At 43.9% G+C, this 18,961-nt stretch overlaps 1 protein-coding gene across 1 annotated transcript; it reads left to right on the top strand.

The window, feature by feature from the left end:
• The first annotated feature begins 43 nt into the window (after nucleotides 1–43).
• Nucleotides 44–18,227, top strand: nansa (N-acetylneuraminic acid synthase a). Its single transcript, XM_086005672.1, has 6 exons — nucleotides 44–231; nucleotides 7,306–7,521; nucleotides 9,139–9,238; nucleotides 9,326–9,480; nucleotides 16,975–17,241; nucleotides 17,685–18,227. The coding sequence occupies exons 1-6, from the start codon at nucleotides 100–102 to the stop codon at nucleotides 17,898–17,900; spliced, it is 1,086 nt and encodes a 361-aa protein (XP_085861798.1). The 5' UTR covers nucleotides 44–99; the 3' UTR covers nucleotides 17,901–18,227.
• Nucleotides 18,228–18,961: the final 734 nt, after the last annotated feature.

Raw genomic sequence — 18,961 nt, forward strand, 5'->3', positions numbered from 1 at the left:
CCCTCTAGGGGCGGGGCCTGTGCGGGGTAAGGGCGGACCGCTGTTTATAATGCGCAGGCGCGGGGCGCTGGGCCTGTCGCTGTCGGGCTCGGGTTGAAGATGTCGCTGGAGTTCGAGTTGTGTCCCGGGCGGCCGATCGGCGGCGACCAGCCCTGCTTCATCATCGCCGAGATCGGCCAGAACCACCAGGGCGACCTGGGCATCGCCAAGCAGATGATCCGCATGGCCAAGGTAGCGAGAGGCCGGGGGGCGCAGGGAGGGCCGGAAATAAAAAATTGCCTTAAAATAAAAAAAATTGATTTAAATAAAAAAAACTTGTCAAAATAAAAAAAAATTCCTTAATAAAAAATTTGCCTTAAAAACCTTTGCTTCCCCGCCTCTCCTGATGCGGCTAAACAGAAGCAAAACCATTAATTGCAAAAACTATAACCACTAAATCCAAGTTGGTTTCTGCATTCCCTGTAACTCCGGGTATTGGTGAGTACAGGCATTGGGAATTGCTCCTTTACTCCTGTCAGTCCACTTTCCCCTTGTATTTTTCTCCTACCTGTCTGTGACTCTGTCCCGTCTCCCTCAGTGTCTCCATCCCCTCCTCCTTTTTCTCAACCCAGTCCTTCTGCTCCTTCTCTGCTCTGCCCCTCCACTTTCTGTCTGTCCCTCTCCCTCCTCGTTGCTTTTCCTGCTGGGTTTTTACCCCCCAGGGATTCTCCTGAAGCTTTTGATTCCAGGTGGACGACCCGGGCTGCTCACCCTTCATTCATCTGGCTGTTAACGTGCAATACTGGACCTTCAGTGTTGCCAGGCTGAGTTGAGTGTCTATCGCTGCTCTCCTCGCCTGGTCACCAGCGGGAAGGAGGGAGGAGGACAGTAGCAGTATGTGTGTGTGTGTGCTAGGCTGTTGTAGCAGAGCCTGGTCCCCAATCGTCTTGGATCCCCTTGCCATTGGACCAAGACCTTGCTCTGTCAAGCTCGTGTGGTAGCTGGTGTGCAACGGCCACCCCATGTTAAAAGAATTCACGCACCGGCATCTTCCACCCTTTAAAATGAAGTTTGGGACCTGGTTTTAGAGACTGTAGGTCCCGCATTGGCTTAATCCGTCACCTGCAAACTCATTTTTAATGTGGAAGCAAGTCATCCTCGGTTCCGAGGGACTGCTTAAGAAGAAGACGACCGTACATGTGTCCACCCTGTCTGGGGGTTCTTGGAGAGCAATCAGGAGTGGGATCCTGCCCAGTTTCCCACTCTCTCTAATCCATAGCTGGCTTCTGCAAAAGCAAAATACTGCAGATGCTGGAAATCTGAACAAAAACTGTAAATGGCTGAAAACGGCTTTTGCGCTGTCGTTGGGGGTTCTTCCAAAGTTATAGTGGGTGACTGGGAGAACCCAACATGGAATTTCAGGGCCATAATCTTCCTGTTTACTCCAGATAATCAGTTTCATTGGTTTTACTTCAATCCCGTGTAAAATAATGTGTGGTTGCCTATGTCTGATTTGTTGTCTTTGAATTTGGCTAGGACAAATAAAATCAGAGTTAAATGCGTGGCTCAAAGACTGGTGTGGGAGAAATGGGTTTTGCTTCCTGGGACACTGGCACCAGTACTGGGGCAGGAGGGAGCTGTTCCGTTGGGACGGGCTTCACTTGGCCAGTGCTGGGACTAGGGTCCTGGCGGATCATATAACTAGGGCTGTAGAGAGGGCTTTAAACTAACTAGTGGGGGGGAGGTTCCTAGAGAACAAATAATAAAAATGACAACAGAGAAGGTCATAGACTTAGGTAGCAGTGGGGAAATGAAAAACCAGAGCGTGTCAGGAAGGGGCAGAAGGTATGGAGTAAAAGGTAAAGTAATAAAAAGGGCAAAAGCAGGAACTAAGTGTCACAAAACACATTTGAAAGTTCTCTATCTGAATGCACGTAGCATTCGTAACAAAATAGATGAGTTAATGGCACAAATAGCTACATATGGGCATGATCTTGTGGCCATTACAGAAACATGGCTGCAGGGTGACAATGCCTGGGAATTAAACATACCAGGTTATTTAACGATCAGGAAGGACAGGCAGGAAGGAAGGGGAGGTGGGGTGGCTATGTTAATAAAGGAAGGAATCACTGTAATACAGAGAAATGATATTGGGTCAAAAGATCAGGATAATGAAACAGTTTGGGTGGAGATAAGGAATAAGAAGGGGAAAAAAACACTAATGGGCGTAGCCTATAGGCCTCCGAACAGTTGCAACTCGGTTGGACGGAGTATCAATCAGGAAATAGTTGAGGCTTGTAATAAGGGAACATCTATAATTATGGGGGATTTTAACTATCATATTAACTGGACAAATCAAATTGGGCAGGGCTGCCTTGAGGATGAGTTCATTGAGTGTATTAGGGATGGGTTTCTTGAGCAGTATGTAACTGAACCGACCAGGGGGCAAGCAACCTTAGATCTGGTCCTGTGTAACGAGACAGGATTAATTAAAAATGTCCTAGTAAAGGATCCCCTTGGAATGAGTGACCATAACATGGTTGAATTCCATGTTCAATTAGAGGGTGAGGAGGTTGTATCTCAAACAAGCGTGCTAAGCTTGAATAAAGGAGACTATGAAGGTATGAGAGCAGAATTGAGCAAAGTGGATTGGGAAAATAGATTAAAGGGTAAGACGATACATGATCAGTGGTGTACATTTAAGGAGTTATTTTACAACTTCCAAAAAAAGTATATTCCACTGAGAAGAAAAGGGTGTAAAAGAAAAGACAGCCATCCGTGGCTAAGTAAAGAAATTAAGGATAGTGTTCAACTAAAAACAAGGGCATATAAGGTAGCCAAATCTAGTGGGAGGATAGAGGATTGGGAAAACTTTAAAAGACAGCAAAAAATAACAAAAAGATTGATTAGGAAAGGGAAGATAGATTATGAAAGTAAATTAGCAAAAAATATAAAAACAGATAGTAAGAGTTTTTATAGTTATATAAAAAGAAAAAGGGTGGCTAAAGTAAATGTTGGTCCCTTAGAGGATGAGACCGAGAAATTAATGGTGGGAAATATGGAGATGGCAAAAACACTAAATGAATATTTTGTATCAGTCTTTACAGTAGAAGACACTAAGAATATCCCAACACTGGACAAGCAGGGGGCTATAGGGGGGGAGGAGATAAACACGATCAAAATCACTAAGGAAGTGGTACTCGGTAAAATAATGGGACTCAAGGCGGATAAATCGCCTGGACCTGATGGCTTACATCCAAGGGTCTTGTGGGAAGTGGCGGTAGGGATTGTGGATGCATTGGTAATAATCTTCCAAAACTCCCTGGACTCAGCAAAGGTCCCAGCAGACTGGAAAACTGCTAATGTAACACCCTTATTTAAAAAAGGCAGTAGACAGAAGGCTGGAAACTATAGACCGGTTAGCCTAACATCTGTGGTAGGTAAAATTTTGGAGTCCATTATTAAGGAGACAGTAACAGGACATTTGGATAATCATAGTTTAATAAGACAAAGTCAGCATGGTTTTATGAAGGGGAAGTCATGTTTGACAAATTTGCTGGAGTTCTTTGAGGAAGTAACATACAGGGTGGATAAAGGTGAACCAGTGGACGTAGTGTATTTAGACTTCCAAAAGGCATTTGACAAGGTGCCACACAAAAGATTATTGCTTAAGATAAAAAATCACGGGATTGGGGGTAATATTCTGGCATGGATAGAGGATTGGCTATCTAACAGAAGGCAGAGAGTTGGGATAAATGGTTCATTCTCAGACTGGCAATCAGTAACCAGTGGTGTTCCGCAGGGGTCAGTGCTGGGTTCCCAACTCTTTACAATCTATATTAACGATTTGGAGGAGGGGACCGAGTGTAACATATCAAAGTTTGCAGATGATACTAAGATGGGAGGGAAAGTAGTGAGAGAGGAGGACATAAAAAACCTGCAAGGGGACGTAGACAGGCTAAGTAAGTGGGCAGAGACTTGGCAGATGGAATACAATACTGGAAAGTGTGAGGTTATGCACTTTGGCAGGAAAAATCGTAGAGCAAGTTATTATCTTAATGGCAAGAAACTGGAAAGTACTGAAGTACAAAGGGATCTGGGGGTCCTGGTGCACGAAACTCAAAAGGTTAGTATGCAGGTGCAGCAAGTGATTAAGAAGGCCAATGGAATGTTGGCTTTCATTGCTAGGGGGATAGAATATAAAAATAGGGAGGTATTGCTTCAGTTGTACAAGGTATTGGTGAGACCGCACCTGGAATACTGCATACAGTTTTGGTGTCCATACTTAAGAAAAGACATACTTGCTCTCGAGTCAGTACAAAGAAGGTTCACTCGGTTAATCCCGGGGACGAGGGGATGGACATATGAGGAGAGGTTGAGTAGATTGGGACTCTACTCATTGGAGTTCAGAAGAATGAGAGGCGATCTTATTGAAACATATAAGATTGTGAAGGGGTTGGATCGGGTGGATGCGGGGAGGATGTTCCAGATGATGGGTGAAACTAGAACTAGGGGGCATAGTCTTAGAATAAGGGGCTGCTCTTTCAAAACTGAGAGGAGGAGGAACTACTTCACTCAGAGGGTGGTAGGTCCATGGAATATGCTGCCCCAAAAAGCTGTGGAAGCTACATCATTACATAAATTTAAAACAGAAATAGACAGTTTCCTAGAAGAAAAGGGAATTAAGGGTTACGGGGAGCGGGCAGGAATTTGGACATGAGTTTAGGTGCGGATCGGTCATGGCCCTGTGGGTAGCGGAGCGGGCCCAGGGGCCGTGTAGCCTGATCCTGCTCCTGTTTCGTGTGTCTAATTCTGTTAGATTCAGGAGATAGTCCTGTCATAGTGGATTGGCGGTTAGGATCAGATCAGCCATGATCTTATTGAATGGCGGAGCAGGCTCGAGGGGCCGATTGGCCTACTCCTGCTCCTATTTCTTATGTTCTTATTAATATGGTCTGTTTCCATCTGTCAGTATCTCCCTAAAAAAGACTTTCCTTTTTATATAGCGCCTTTCATGACCTTGGGATGTCCCAAAGCACTTCACAACCAATGAAGTACTTTTTGAAGTGTAGTCACTGTTGTAATGTAAGAAACGTGGCAGCCAATTTCTGCACAGCAAGCTCCCACAAATGTGATAATGACCAGATAATCTGTTTTAGTGATGTTGATTGAGGGATAAATATTGGCCAGGACACCGGGGATAACTCCTCTGCTCTTCTTTGAAATAGTGCCGTGGGATCTTTTACGTCCACCAGAGAGCAGACGGGGCCTCTGTTTAACGTCTCATCTGAAAGACTGCCCCTCTGACAGTATTGGTGCTCCCTCAGTACGGCCCCTCTGACAGTATTGGTGCTCCCTCAGTACGGCCCCTCTGACAGTATTGGTGCTCCCTCAGTACGGCCCCTCTGACAATGCAGCACTCCCTCAGTACTGCCCCGAGTGTCAGCCTAGATTTCTGTGCTCTGCTCTGGAGTTTGACTGGAACCCACAACCTTCTGACTCAGGAAGAAAAGACTCTGGAAGAAAAAGGGGCTGTAAATGGCAACAGAACCATTACCAGCACCTGCTGTCTCGGTGGGAATAGGAGCAGTGATTATGATGTGTAGAGTTTCTACTGTCCCCTCAGGTGAGATCAGCTAACTCTGCACATCGTGGAGATTGAATCTAGGAACTCGATTGTCCTTGGCAGCTGAGCCACCATCGAGCCCAGCATTGTATGCTTTGATCGCACGGTAATAGCGGGGGAGTCAGTTAAAGCATTAGTCTTGGAGATTAGTCAGAGAGAGAGACCTCTTGTTGCTGGGGGATGGAAATGACCACAGCACTGCTATCGTCCATTCTGTGGGCAAAACCCTCAACTTTCCCCAAAAATAGAAATTCCAATTTTCTCCTCCTTGCCCAAAGGCACTCGATTCTTGCTGCGACAGGACTCTGCAGATTCTGGCAGTTCTCTGGTACCTGCTCAAGTCTGCATGAGACGGGTCATGAGCAAGACAACAATTTGCATTTATATAGTGCCTTTAATGTTAAAAACATCCCAGGGCACTTCACAGGAGTGTAATCCAGACCAAATTTGACAATGAGTGACATAGTATTGGGACAAGTGAGACAAAGCTAGTTCAAAGGCAGGTTTTAAGGAGCATCTTGGAGAGCCCAGCATTACTGTCCACGACTGTTTAGTAATGGGCGGCTTAGGATACAATTGACTCCATAGAATCTTTTTAAAAATAACCATGTTTTGGACACCTAGAAATCTTAGTTGCTGAAGAAGAAATAGTGGTTGATGTTTCATTTTCCTAAAAGCATTGTGACATTCATTTGGTTTATAAACAAAGTGACATGCTGGCTTTGATTTTGCCACGTGTAGGCAGTTGTAACATTAAATGTTGATGTGAAAATAACTCTCAAAATAACACAATGTAATGCAGGAGTAAGATTTTCAGACCGGAGGTGCATACAATATAAGATTTATGTGTCTCTATTACATTTACTTGTACAGTTCTGTCACAAATAAACTTGGCTATTCATGTTGTTCACCCATGAGTCCTCCTAACTCTGCTGTTTGGACACCTAGGTCCATCTCCAAAATAAGGGATGCTTGTCCATCATGGAACAGCTCAAAATCCCTGCACTGGAGAGAAACTCCTGCATCCCAGCCCACTCTACCGCTCTGCATTGCAAATTGCTGCCAGTTTTGCTATTTGACTATAAATAATGTAAAATTGAAGTGTATATAAAGATGAGGACTTTCAAATAGGTGCTGAATTGTCTGTGTACCCTGGTCAAGTTGCCCTCTAGCCCTGCTTCATCTGAAGACCATGACTGGCCTACAGTCCTTGTGAAATGCCACTGGGGATTGATTAGTACTTAATATAAATAGTACATCCCTAACTATTACTAGTTTTTTTTTAAGCCATGGCTCAGTGGGTAGCACTCTCTCCTGAGTCAGAAGGTTGTGGGTTAAAGAGCCGTTAAACCAAAGCCCCGTCTGCCCTTTCAAGTGAAGTAAAAGATCCCACAGCACTTTTGAAGAGCAGGGCTGTTTTCCCTGGTGTCCTGGCCAATATATATCCCTCAAACAACATCACTAAAACACATTATCTGGTCATTATCTCAATTTTTTGCTGCAGCATTTCCTACATTACAACAGTGATTACACTTCAAAAGTACTTCATTGGCTGTGAAGCGCTTTGAAACATCCTGAGGTCATGAAAGACACTATAGAAATGCAAGTCTTTTTTTTTACAAATTCCTGCAGGTATTGGAATTTCAGATTTTTGAAAGTATTGTTTTGTGAATCTATGCTGTATTTGTGTTTCTTTGTAGGAATGTGGGGCAGACTGTGCAAAGTTCCAAAAGAGTGAGTTAGAGTACAAATTTAACAAGAAAGCTTTAGAAAAGCCTTACCCATCCAAACACTCGTGGGGCGTCACCTACGGAGATCACAAGCGCTACCTGGAGTTCAGTCACGAGCAGTATAAGGAGCTCTACAAATTTGCACAGGAAGTTGGCATCTTCTTCACCGCATCAGGCATGGACGAGGTATGTTCTAATTTTTAGGTTTAAGGTGCCCTGAAATATAGATTTTTAAATCGGGTTTTGTACAAGTTGTGAGAGAGAAGGGAGCCTCTGGTCATGGTACCAAGCTCCATCTCTTCACGGCACTTGGAAATCTAAATATGGGTTGGGTACAAAAAGGGATTGCGAGGTGCAAACCTTGTTCAACGTTTCCTCAACATTCACAAGGGCTGATGTTTCTGCGTTGTTAGTGGGCACCAGTGCCTGCTGACCACACACATTGACACACTAAGTGTACTGCCCATGGTTTTCCATAAAATATTGAGACCAGCACAACAGTTTTGTTGAGGAAGGCTCCCCAGTAGCAGCATGTTCTCTGGAAATTGGCCCTCGATTATCAGGACACCAGTAAATCAAACATTTGATCAAATGCGGTAACCACAGCAGATGTCCAGCAACGCTACGATAGCCATTTGTCTCTCGGGATTGCGAGGATTTTTTTTATGTATTTATATAAACTGCCCTCCAGGGTCTTCCATGGACAGCAGAGTTTAGATGTCACTTAAAAAGAGAGGTTTTGAATATGATGCTGTTTATTGTCCATAGGAACAGGAGGAGGCCATTCAGCCCTTCAAGCCAGTTCCACCATTTAATTAGATCATGACTGATCTGTATCTTAACTCCACCTACCTGCCTTGGTTCTGTAACCCTCCATACCCTTACCCAACAAAAATCTATTCATCTCCGTTTTGAAATTTTGAATTGTACCCTAGTATCCACAACTTTTCGGGGGAGAGTTCCAGATTTCCACTACCCTTTGTGTGAAGAAGCACTTCCTAATATCACCCCTGAACGGCCTGGCTCTAATTTTAAGGTTATTCCCTTTTTGTTCTGGACTCTTTCCACCCCACCCCACGCACCCCTTTCTTCCCCCCCCCCCCCCCGCCCCCAAACCAGAGGTAATAGTTTCTCTCTATCTACCCTATCAACTCCTTTAATCATAATCACCTCAGTTAGATCACCCCTTAATCTTCGAGGGGTGGGGGGGAGAAAGATGCATTTTTTTGTGTCTAACACAGCTGATTCTCAAATCTGACTGCAGTGTTCCAGTTCTGCTTCAGCTGACTTTATACCCTTTTGCTTGACTCTTCTGCACCCCTGCCCCCCCACCTCCCCCAGTTAAATGTAGGACTGCATAGTCCTTTTGCTCATCTGCTCAAGTTTCAAGATCTTCTTTCATGCTAACCGTAGAAGAGGTTGGTGGCACTGTGCTCAACTGCACTGGCAGGAAGTAGTTCTCGTCTGCTCGTCAGTGTGTTATTCAGTCAGCAGATACACCCGTGAACCTCTTTGGTTAACTCTAACTGTACTCTTTTTTTTTATTTGCCCCCATTGAAGCTGTTCTGTTCACTGGATCATTTCATTCTTTGAGTATTTGCAATAGGCACAGACTGGAATCAAGATTGTTGAAATGAGTTAAAAGAAAGGAAAAAGTTAGCAAGCAAGCGATAAGGAAGTCTAGAAATGGAAAGATGCAGCGGGACATCCAGATAAGTAGCAAAATGTTAGAACGAAAGATAAAAGCTTTGAAGATGATCAAAATCTATGTGACTGGCGGGCTGAATGTTGCTCTGATTGCAGATGGCGGTTGAATTCCTTCATGAACTGAATGTGCCTTTCTTCAAAGTTGGCTCTTTGGACACAAATAACTTTCAATATTTGAAAAAAGCTGCCAAGAAAGGTAACCAAAGCTGCAGTAAGTCTCCGCTTACATTCCATGAATTCAGTTTTTACTTGTACTGATTTTGTTTGTTTTCTGTGTGGTCAGGCCGTCCGATGGTGATCTCCAGTGGGATGCAGAGCATGGAAACAATGAGAGAAGTTTACAAAACTGTGAAGCCCATCAACAGCAAGTTTTGCTTTCTCCAGTGCACCAGTGCCTACCCACTGGAGCCTGAAGATGCTAACCTGCGTATCATCACGGTCAGTATAATGCCGAGGTGTTGCAGCATTCACACTGGATATCCAATAACTTTGGGGTTTACCTGTCTGCCCATACTTGGAACAAATCTCCCATTCTTTTCTTCCCCTCCTGACAGCTGCCCGTTTATTGTTCTGCCTGCCTTCCCCACCGTTTGGCCTCCTCCTGTGCTGCATGATTCTACATTCGGCCCATCGTGCCTGTGCCAGCTATTTGAAACAGCTCTCCAATTAGCCCCACTCCTCTGCTCTTTTCCCATAACACTCCAATTTCCCCCTCCCCCCCCCCCCCCCCCCTCAAGTATTTATCCCATTCCCTTTTGAAAGTTATTATTGAATCTGCTTTCAGGCAGCGCATTCCAGATCATATCAACTCGCTGCGCATTTTTTCTTTCTCGCTCTCCTCGCTGGTTCTTTTGCCAATCACGTTTGTGTCCTCTGGTTACCGAGCCTCCTGCCAGTGGAAACAGTTTTTCCTGATTTTTACTCTAGCAACCCCAACGGGGTTCTCTGCTATTCTTCGCTGCTCTACCCACAAGTGATTCATGTTGCGGGCAATGTCCCCCTTTTTTTTTTGTGTATGGTAGCAGCTGGTGAGTGTCCTGCGCAGGAATTCCCGATTCATGCACCTTAGGGAGGAACATTGATTGAAGTATCCACAGGGATATACGGCACAGAAACCAGTCCACACCAGCGTTTATGCTCCACTCTAGCCTCTGCCCGTCTTTCCTCCTCTAAATCTATCCGCATAACCCTCTATTCCCTTCTCCCTCATGCTTATCTAGCCTCCCCTTAAATGTATCTCTGCTATTCCCCTCAACCACTCCCTGTGGTAGCGAGTTCCACATTCTCACCACTCTCTGGGTAAAGAAGTTTCTTCTGAATTCCCTATTGGATTTCTTGGTGACTATCTTTTATGTTGATGGCCTCTAGTTATGCTCATCCACTCTATCAAAACCTTTCATAATTTTAAAGACCTCTATTAGGTCACCCCTCAGCCTTTTTTCAAGAGAAAAGAGACCCAGCCTGTTCATCCTTTCCTCATCTGTATACCCTCGCATTTCTGGTATCATCCTTATAAATCTTCTCTGCACCCTCTCCAGTGCCTCTATATCCTTTTTATAATATGGTGACCAGAACTGTGCGCAGTACTCCAAGTGTGGTCTAACCAAGGTTCGATACAGGTTTAGCACAACTTCCCTACTTTACAATTCTATCCCTCTAGAAATAAACCCTAGTGCTTGGTTTGCTTTTTTTATGGCCTTGCTAACCTGTCTCGCAACTTTTAGTGATTTGTGTATTTGTACTCCGAGATCCCTTTGTTCCTCCACCCCACCTAGACTCGCACCCTCCAAGTGATAAGTGACCTCCCTATTACCAAAATGTAATAACTCACATTTATGTGTTGAACTTCATTTACCAATTATATGCCCATTCTGCAAGTTTATTAATGTCCTCCTGTAACTTGTTGCAGTCCTCCTCAGTATTGACTATCCCCCCAGTTTGGTGTCATCTGCAAATTTAGCAATTGTGTTTTTGATTCCAAAGTCTAAATTGTTAATGTAAATTGTGAACAGCAGTGGTCCCAGCACTGATCCTTGTGGAACACCACTACCCACCTTCTGCCACTGTGAATAGCTACCCTTTACTCCCACTCTCTGCTTTCTGTCCTGAAGCCAGCCAGCAATCCATTCTGCTACTTGTCCCCTGACTCCGCATTCTCTGACCTTGTTCATCAGTCTATTATGGGGTACCTTATCGAAGGCCTTTTGAAAATCCAGATAAATTACATCTACTGCATTACCCTTGACTACTCTCTCTGTTACCTCTTCAAAACATTCAATGAGGTTGGTAAAACAAGAGTTTCCCTCTTGAAATCTATCTTGACTATTCATTATTATACTTTTCATTTCTAGATGTTCTTCTATTTTCTCCTTTAGTAGGGATTCCATTATTTTTCCTACCACCGATGTTAAGCTGACTGGTCTATAATTCCCTGGACATGTTCTATCCCCCTTCTTAAATATCTGTATTACGTTAGCTGTCCGCCAGTCCTCTGGCACTACACATAGAAACATAGAAGATAGGAGCAGGAGTTGGCCATTCGGCCCCTCGAGCCTGCTCCGCCATTCAATGCGATCATGGCTGATCATCCAAAGTCAGTACCCGGTCCCTGCTTTCTCCCCATATCCCTTGATCCCTTTAGCCTTAAGAAATATATCCAACTCCTTCTTGAATATATTTAATGAATTGGCCTCTACTGCCTTCTGTGGTAGAGAATTCCACAGGTTCACCACTCTCTGGGTGAAGAAATTCCTCCTCATCTCTGTCCTAAATGGCTTACCCCTTATCCTTAGACTGTGCCCCCTGTTTCTGGACTCCCCGACCATCAGGAACATCCTTCCTGCATCTAATCTGTCTAGTCCTGTTAGAATTTTATAAGTTTCAAATGAGATCCCCTCTCATTCTTCTAAACTCCAGCGAGTACAAGCCTAATCGACCCAATCTCTCCTCATACATCATTCCTGCCATCCCAGGTATCAGCCTGGTGAATCTTCGCTGCACTCTTTCCATGACAAGAACACCCTTCCTCGGATAAGGCGACCAAAACTGCACACAGTACTCAAGATGTGGTCTCACCAAGGCCCTGTACAACTGCAGCAAGACATCCTTGTTCCTGTACTCGAATCTTCTTAGGCAGTCCCTCGGAACCGAGGATGACTTGCTTCCACATTAAAAATGAATTTGCAGGTGACGGATTAGTCCAATGCGGGACCTACAGTCTCTAAAACCAGGTCCCGAACTTCATTTTAAAGGGTGGAAGATGCCTGTGCGTGAATTCTTTTAACATGGGGTGGCTGTTGCACACCAGCTACCACACGGGCTTAACAGAGCAAGGTCTTGGTCCAATGGCAAGGGATCCAAGACGATTGGGGACCAGGCTCTGCTACAACGGCCTAGCACACACACAAACATACTGCTACTGTCCTCCTCCCTCCTTCCCACTGGTGACCAGGCGAGGTGAGCAGCGATGGACACTCAACTCAGCCTGGCAACACTGAAGGTCCAGTATTGCACGTTAACAGCCAGATGAATGAAGGGTGAGCAGCCCGGGTCGTCCACCTGGAATCAAAAGCTTCAGGAGAATCCCTGGGGGGTAAAAACCCAGCAAGAAAAGCAACGAGGATGAGAGGGAGAGGGACAGACAGAAAGTGGAGTGGCAGAGCAGAGAAGGAGCACGAGGAATGGGTTGAGAGAAAGGAGGGGATGGAGACACTGAGGGAGACGGGACAGATGCACAGACAAGTAGGAGAAAAATACAACAAGGGTACTCAAACCCTCTCGCTACAAAGACCAATATACCATTTGCCGCCTTAACCGCTTGCTGCACCTGCATGCTTACCTTCAGCGACTGGTGCACAAGGACGCCCAGGTCTTGTTGCACTTCCCCTTCTCCCAATCTATTGCCATTCAGATAATAATCTGCCGCCTTGTTTTTGACACCAAAGTGGATAACCTCGCATTTATCCACGTTATATTGCATCTGCCATGCTTCTGCCCAATCGCCCAACCTGTCCAAATCATACTGGAGTTTCTCGGCATCCTCCTCACAGCACACACGCCCACCCAGCTTTGTGTCGTCTGCAAACTTGGAGATATTACATCTAGTTCCCTCGTCCAGATCATCATTAATACATATTGTGAATAGCTGGGGTCCAAGGACCGATCCCTGCGGTACCCCACTAGTCACTGCCTGCCACTCCAGGGGGGGGGCTGGAAAAAGACCCGTTTATTCCAACTCTTTGCTTTCTGTCTGCCAACCAGTTCTCTATCTAAGTCAATACCTTGCCCCCAATCCCACGTGCCTTAACTTTACACGCTAATCTCTTATGCGGGACCTTATCGAAAGCCTTCTGAAAGTCCAAATACACCACATCCACTGGTTATTTTACCAGTTACACCTTTTTCTAACGAATTATTAAATGTGTAGTAATGCCTCTGCTATCTCTTCTCTAGATTATTTTAAAATGTGTGGATGCAAGGGGTTTTATCCTGAGTTTGATTAATTTATTTTATATATCTCCTCTCTTTATTTTAAATGCACTTATCTCATTACTAATCTCATCATCCAATGTCATGTCCACCTGTTCTATCTCCCTGGTAAATACTGAAGCAAAGTAATTATTTAATATTTCTGCCATCTCCCTATTGTTGCCTGTGGTATTATCCTGTCCATCACTTAATGGCCCTATTCCCATCCCAACCTTTTTTTATTGATGTGCCTGTAAAATATTTGACTTTTGTTTTATGTTCCTCTGAACAGGTAATGCCCTCAGTAAGAGGAAATCCATTAAAAATAATAGGCAGCACTAGAAACTCAACTCTGGCACTTATTTTTAAATTTTACTATTCAGTTATGGGAAGTTGGGTGTCGCTGGCAGGGCCAGCATTTATTGCCCTTGAGTAATTTGAAGATTACACACTTCGGTTGTTGCACTGCCTTTGTAGCAGGTAAGGTGCATCTTCCAGATGGAACTGGCGATGAACTAAAATATCACCATCGAATTCTAGCTTTTTCATCATTGTAATGATTAACGAATGCTGGGTGGTGTCCTTCACACCCTCCCCCCCACCCCGGGCCGCCATAGCTGCTTAGCCAAGCTTGTTTGATTCGAGGGAAATTGTACAGAGAATGCCCAAGAAATGTGTTCTACTGGACAAAGTTGAACATGACCACGTCCTCCTGTGTCCTGTAAAGCCCCAGCCAGTAACCAGTTCGTTGTTCTGCAGCTATCCGTCGCTTCGACGCTGTATTCTCTCAATTTCTAGAGCTAGATGCTGCAGCTTTTAGAACATTTTAGAAAGGGTACATAGTTTTAATGTTACACTTTTTTTCCCCTTGCACTGGACTGCTTTTGAATTGGCAATAACCTAGAGGTGATGCAAAGCTCCTAATGAAGAGGAAGGGCTGTTCCTTTTTCAGTTATAGAGCAGCCACTTTTTATAAAAGCTAATAATTTCACAACTCTAGCCATTCGGCCCATCAAGTCTGTGCTAGCTCTTTCGAAGAGCTATCCAGTTAGTCCCACTCCCCCTGCTCTTTCCCCATAGCCCTGCAATTTATTTATTTTTTTCTTCAAGTATTTATCCAATTCCCTTTTGAAGGCTACTATTGAATCTGTATCCACTGCCCTATCAGGCAGCGCATTCCAAATCCTAAAGTTTTTCCTCCTGTCACCTCTGGTTCTTGAATTGCAATATTTGTCCAAAAATGCAGTGAAGTCAGTAGTTTTACCAGCAACCTATCAATGTCCAGTAGAAGGTCCCTCTTGCACTGTTGCAAATGAGGAAAAACTTCAACCATTGATTGCTGAATTTTTCAGCAATTCCAGCGAACATAAGGTTATTGTTGTGACATCACCAAACAAGGGTGCCGGTTGACAATATTTGAGTTTTACAGTAAACAATTTAATATTTAAAACAATAGATGTTTGCTGTTAGAAGCCAGATTTCTGAAAAAAAGTGAACTATAGGCCAGTTAGCCTGACATCAGTAGTAGGCAAAATGTTAGAATCCATTATTAGGGAAGTGGTAACAGGGCACTAAAATCATATGATTAGTCAGAGTCAACATGATTTTATGAAAGGGAAATAGTGTTTGACAAATGTTAGTTTTTTGAAGATGTAACTAGTAGGTTGGATAAGGGGGAATCAGTAGATGTGGTGTCTTTTTTGTATTTTTGAAAAGCATTCATTAAGGTGCAACACAAGAGGTTATTACACAAAATTAGGACTCGTGGGATTGGGGGTACAAGTTGAGCGTCCTGGATCAGGCAACCTCGGGACCGAGGCTGAGCCGGTTTTCGGGTTTTTTCCGGACTCTGAACGTGTTTCTGATGTCCGGAAACGCCCAAACCTAGGATGCGATATTTCCAGACTTCGGACATCAGTAACTTGTGCCGAGTCTGGAAATGCCTGGGCCCAGGTTGCGCTATTTCCGGTTTTTGGTAAGCCTCCCTCAGGGTGTCCAGATTCGGGAACATTTTACGGATTCCGGACCCCTGCCACCAATCGTCCCGGATTCCAGAACTCTGGATTTGGGACGCTCAACCTGTAATATGTTAGCATAGATTGAGGATTGGTTAATGGATAAAACAGAGAGTAGGAATAAAGAGGACTTTTTTGGGTTGGCAGGCTGTAACTAGCAGGGTACCGCAAGGATCAGGGCCTCGGCTATTTACAATCTATATTAATGACGTAGATGAAGGGACTGAGTGTAACGTATCCAAGTTTGCTGATGATGCAAAGCTAGGTGAGAAAGTAATCTGTAAGGAGAACGCAAAGAGGCTGCAGAGAGATATAGACAGGTTGACTGGGCAAGAAAATGGCAAATGGAATACAATGTGGGGAAGTGTGAAGTTATCCACTTTGGGAGGAAAAACAAAAAAGCAGAATATTTTTTGAATGGTGAGAGACTGGGAAATGTTTGCATTCAGAGGGACCTGAGTGTCCTTGTTCATGAATCACAAAGTTGACATGCAGGTACAGGAAGCAATTAGGAAAGCAAATGGTATGTTAGCTTTTGTTACAAAGGAATTGGACTATAAGAGTAAAGACGTCTTGCTACAATTATACAGGGCATTGGTGAGGCCACACCTGGAGTATTGTGTACAGTTCTGGTCTCCTTACCTAAGGAAAGACATACTTGCCTTAGAGGGAGTGCAACGAAGGTTCAGTAGACTGGTTCCTGCCCTATGAAGAGAGATTGAGTAGACTAGGCCTATATTCCTTAAAGTTTAGAAGAATGAGAGGTGATCTAATGGAAACATATAAAATTCTTCAGGGGATTGACAGGGTTAATGCTGGGAAAATGTTTCCCCTGGCTGGGGAATCTAGAACATGAGGTCACAGATAAGCAGTCGGCCATTTAGGACTGAAATGAGAAATTTCTTCACTCAAAAGGGTTGTGAATCTTTGGAATTCTCTACCACAGAGAGCTGTGGATGCTCAGTCATTCTGTATATTCAAGACCGAGGTCGATTACATTTTTGGGAACTAAGGGAATCGAGGGATAATGTGGGAAGATAGAGTTGAGGTAGAAGATCAGCCATGGTCTTATTGAATGGCTGAACAGGCTCAAAGGGTCAAATGGCCGACGACTCTTTTATTTCACTGCGTAATATTGTGAAGGACTGGAATGAGTTTTAATGTTACAAACAGTGAACGCTTCTGAGGCCCTGTCAGAACTGATGTTCAGAAGTAAAACTAATTCCTATTGTTTTCTGGCTGTATTGTTAAAAAGTTAATGTCCTGAATTCCCAGCAGAAGTGCAGAGCATTACAAGACATTTTTGCTCCATGCAAATAACATTTCTGATGCCAACATTGCTGCTGATTGGCCATTTTGTCTTTAACCAGATGTAGTTTGCCAAAGTTAAAGGAGATCATATCCATGTCCTGCAGATGGATGTTAAGTTTTTCTTTCTTCCTACTTCCAGGAATACAAGAAGGAATTTCCAGATATTCCTATTGGATACTCTGGTCACGAAACTGGAATTGCTGTCAGCATCGCAGCAGTTGCTATGGGAGCTAAAGTTGTGGAGCGTCACGTGACCATGGACAAAACCTGGAAGGGTAGCGACCACCAGGCTTCCCTGGAGCCCGATGAGCTGCGAGAACTGGTCCGCTCGATCCGCACTGTGGAGAAGGCATTTGGGTCTTCCATCAAACACCTGCTGCCTTGTGAGATGGCCTGCCACAACAAGGTAACTTACACTCGGACAGTTCGGGCAGAGTGTCGAAGAATAAAATCAAGCCTAAACAAGTGTTCAAAGTGCTTTTTTTTTTCTTGCTGTGCCATTACTTGAGTACTAATGGATTATTCAGTGTCATCTTGTGCAGGCAAGGAAAGAAAGTTTAGACTGTTCTACAATGGATTTTTTTAGGTTTAAAATCTTTATCACGTGGTCATATAGATGCATGTGAAATTAGCAATTCCAGGAGTGTTGGCTCTTTTAACAAATGACTGGTATGAAAGTAGCCAGAATGATGAAGAAATGAGTGGCAGTACGCTATCTTTTTCAATCCGCTGTCTTCCCATGGAATTATAAATGACTTCAGTTAGTATAACGTGTAGGGAGCTTGTAACATACATATTGCACGCTGCCTTATAGTGGTTAAAATGTTCTTTTTTATTTTGTCTTTGTAGCTGGGCAAATCGATAGTAGCCCAGGTGACGATTCCAGCAGGAACAGCGCTGACTCTGGATATGATGACTGTGAAGGTGGCAGAACCCAAAGGTATTGAACCAGACGACATCTTTAAGCTGGTGGGGAAGAGAGTTAAAGCCAACATAGATGCAGATGAAACGATCACACATGACCTGGTTGAAAACTGCAGCAAAAATCGCAGCGTAAAGTCCTAAGTTTACACAAAGGCGGTGAAAGAACTAGAGATCATGGAATTTAAATTGCCAATAATAAAATTTGCCTCTCTATACCAAATCAAACATTTTTAATTTTTAACTTTTCTATATAAATTTAATTGGGGAAAATGTCACTTACACTTCTGTAACTACAGTCTCGCAAATCAATTAAATAAAATGAAGTGCTGTATCAAATACTGTTAAATTCAATTATCAATGTTCATTTTTAATGCAAAACTTGTCGATCTCAAGGCAGATCTGAGATATTGACTGGAAGATGCAAGTTGGCATCTGAAGTGGAGTATTTGAAATAAACACTCGACACCAGGTCTGCGTTCGAAGATTCATGCAGTCTTTATTCGCACCGGTGGGGAGACAACCTGCTCTCAGTCTAGCCAGGCTTCTCTCCAATGATACAAAGTTTTAAGCAGTCTCTTATACAAAATTTTGGTACATAATTAGCCTCGTGCACGATCCATCTTAACAATTTGATTGGGTTTTGCCCTGCGTGCACATTCACTGATTGTGGCCTATGCTGTGTTACATTAAGGTACCGCCTTTATTACCGGAAAAGTATATGTCTGTTATCACCACAAGCTGTTGTTGCAACTATGACCTTTGTTTATGCCAGGTGGGGTCTCACCAACATTGTCATTGTCCTACGTTCCTGCCCCTCTAGGCCTTTTTACTTCCAACTCGTTGTTCTACTTTCCTGCCAGAGCAGAACTTACATCCTCGAGGCCTCTTATGGTTCAACATCTGGCTATTTGCGATTGTCTGCAAGTGACAGTTTGCAGTCGTCAATCATTCTAACACTACTGCAAAATCAACATGTCATTCTTAGGTTATATCAACTGCCAGTTCAGCAACTTAGAAAAAGTTTACTATTGTAAAGGCCTTTTAGCTCATTCAGCTCCCATTCTTAACCCTTTAATTATAGTAGAGCTCGAAAGCCCCACTCCAGCATCTGTCCCAATTGTTGGTTCACATCTGTGACAGGAGATTTTTGTGGATGCCAATTTTGCCCTGGATACAGTCCAGCAGGACAGTGCTCAGAATGA

This window comes from Somniosus microcephalus, chromosome 2, assembly GCF_052327205.1.
Source record: "Somniosus microcephalus isolate GS21.2 chromosome 2, FLI_Smic_1.0, whole genome shotgun sequence".
Taxonomy (NCBI): Eukaryota; Metazoa; Chordata; class Chondrichthyes; order Squaliformes; family Somniosidae; genus Somniosus; species Somniosus microcephalus.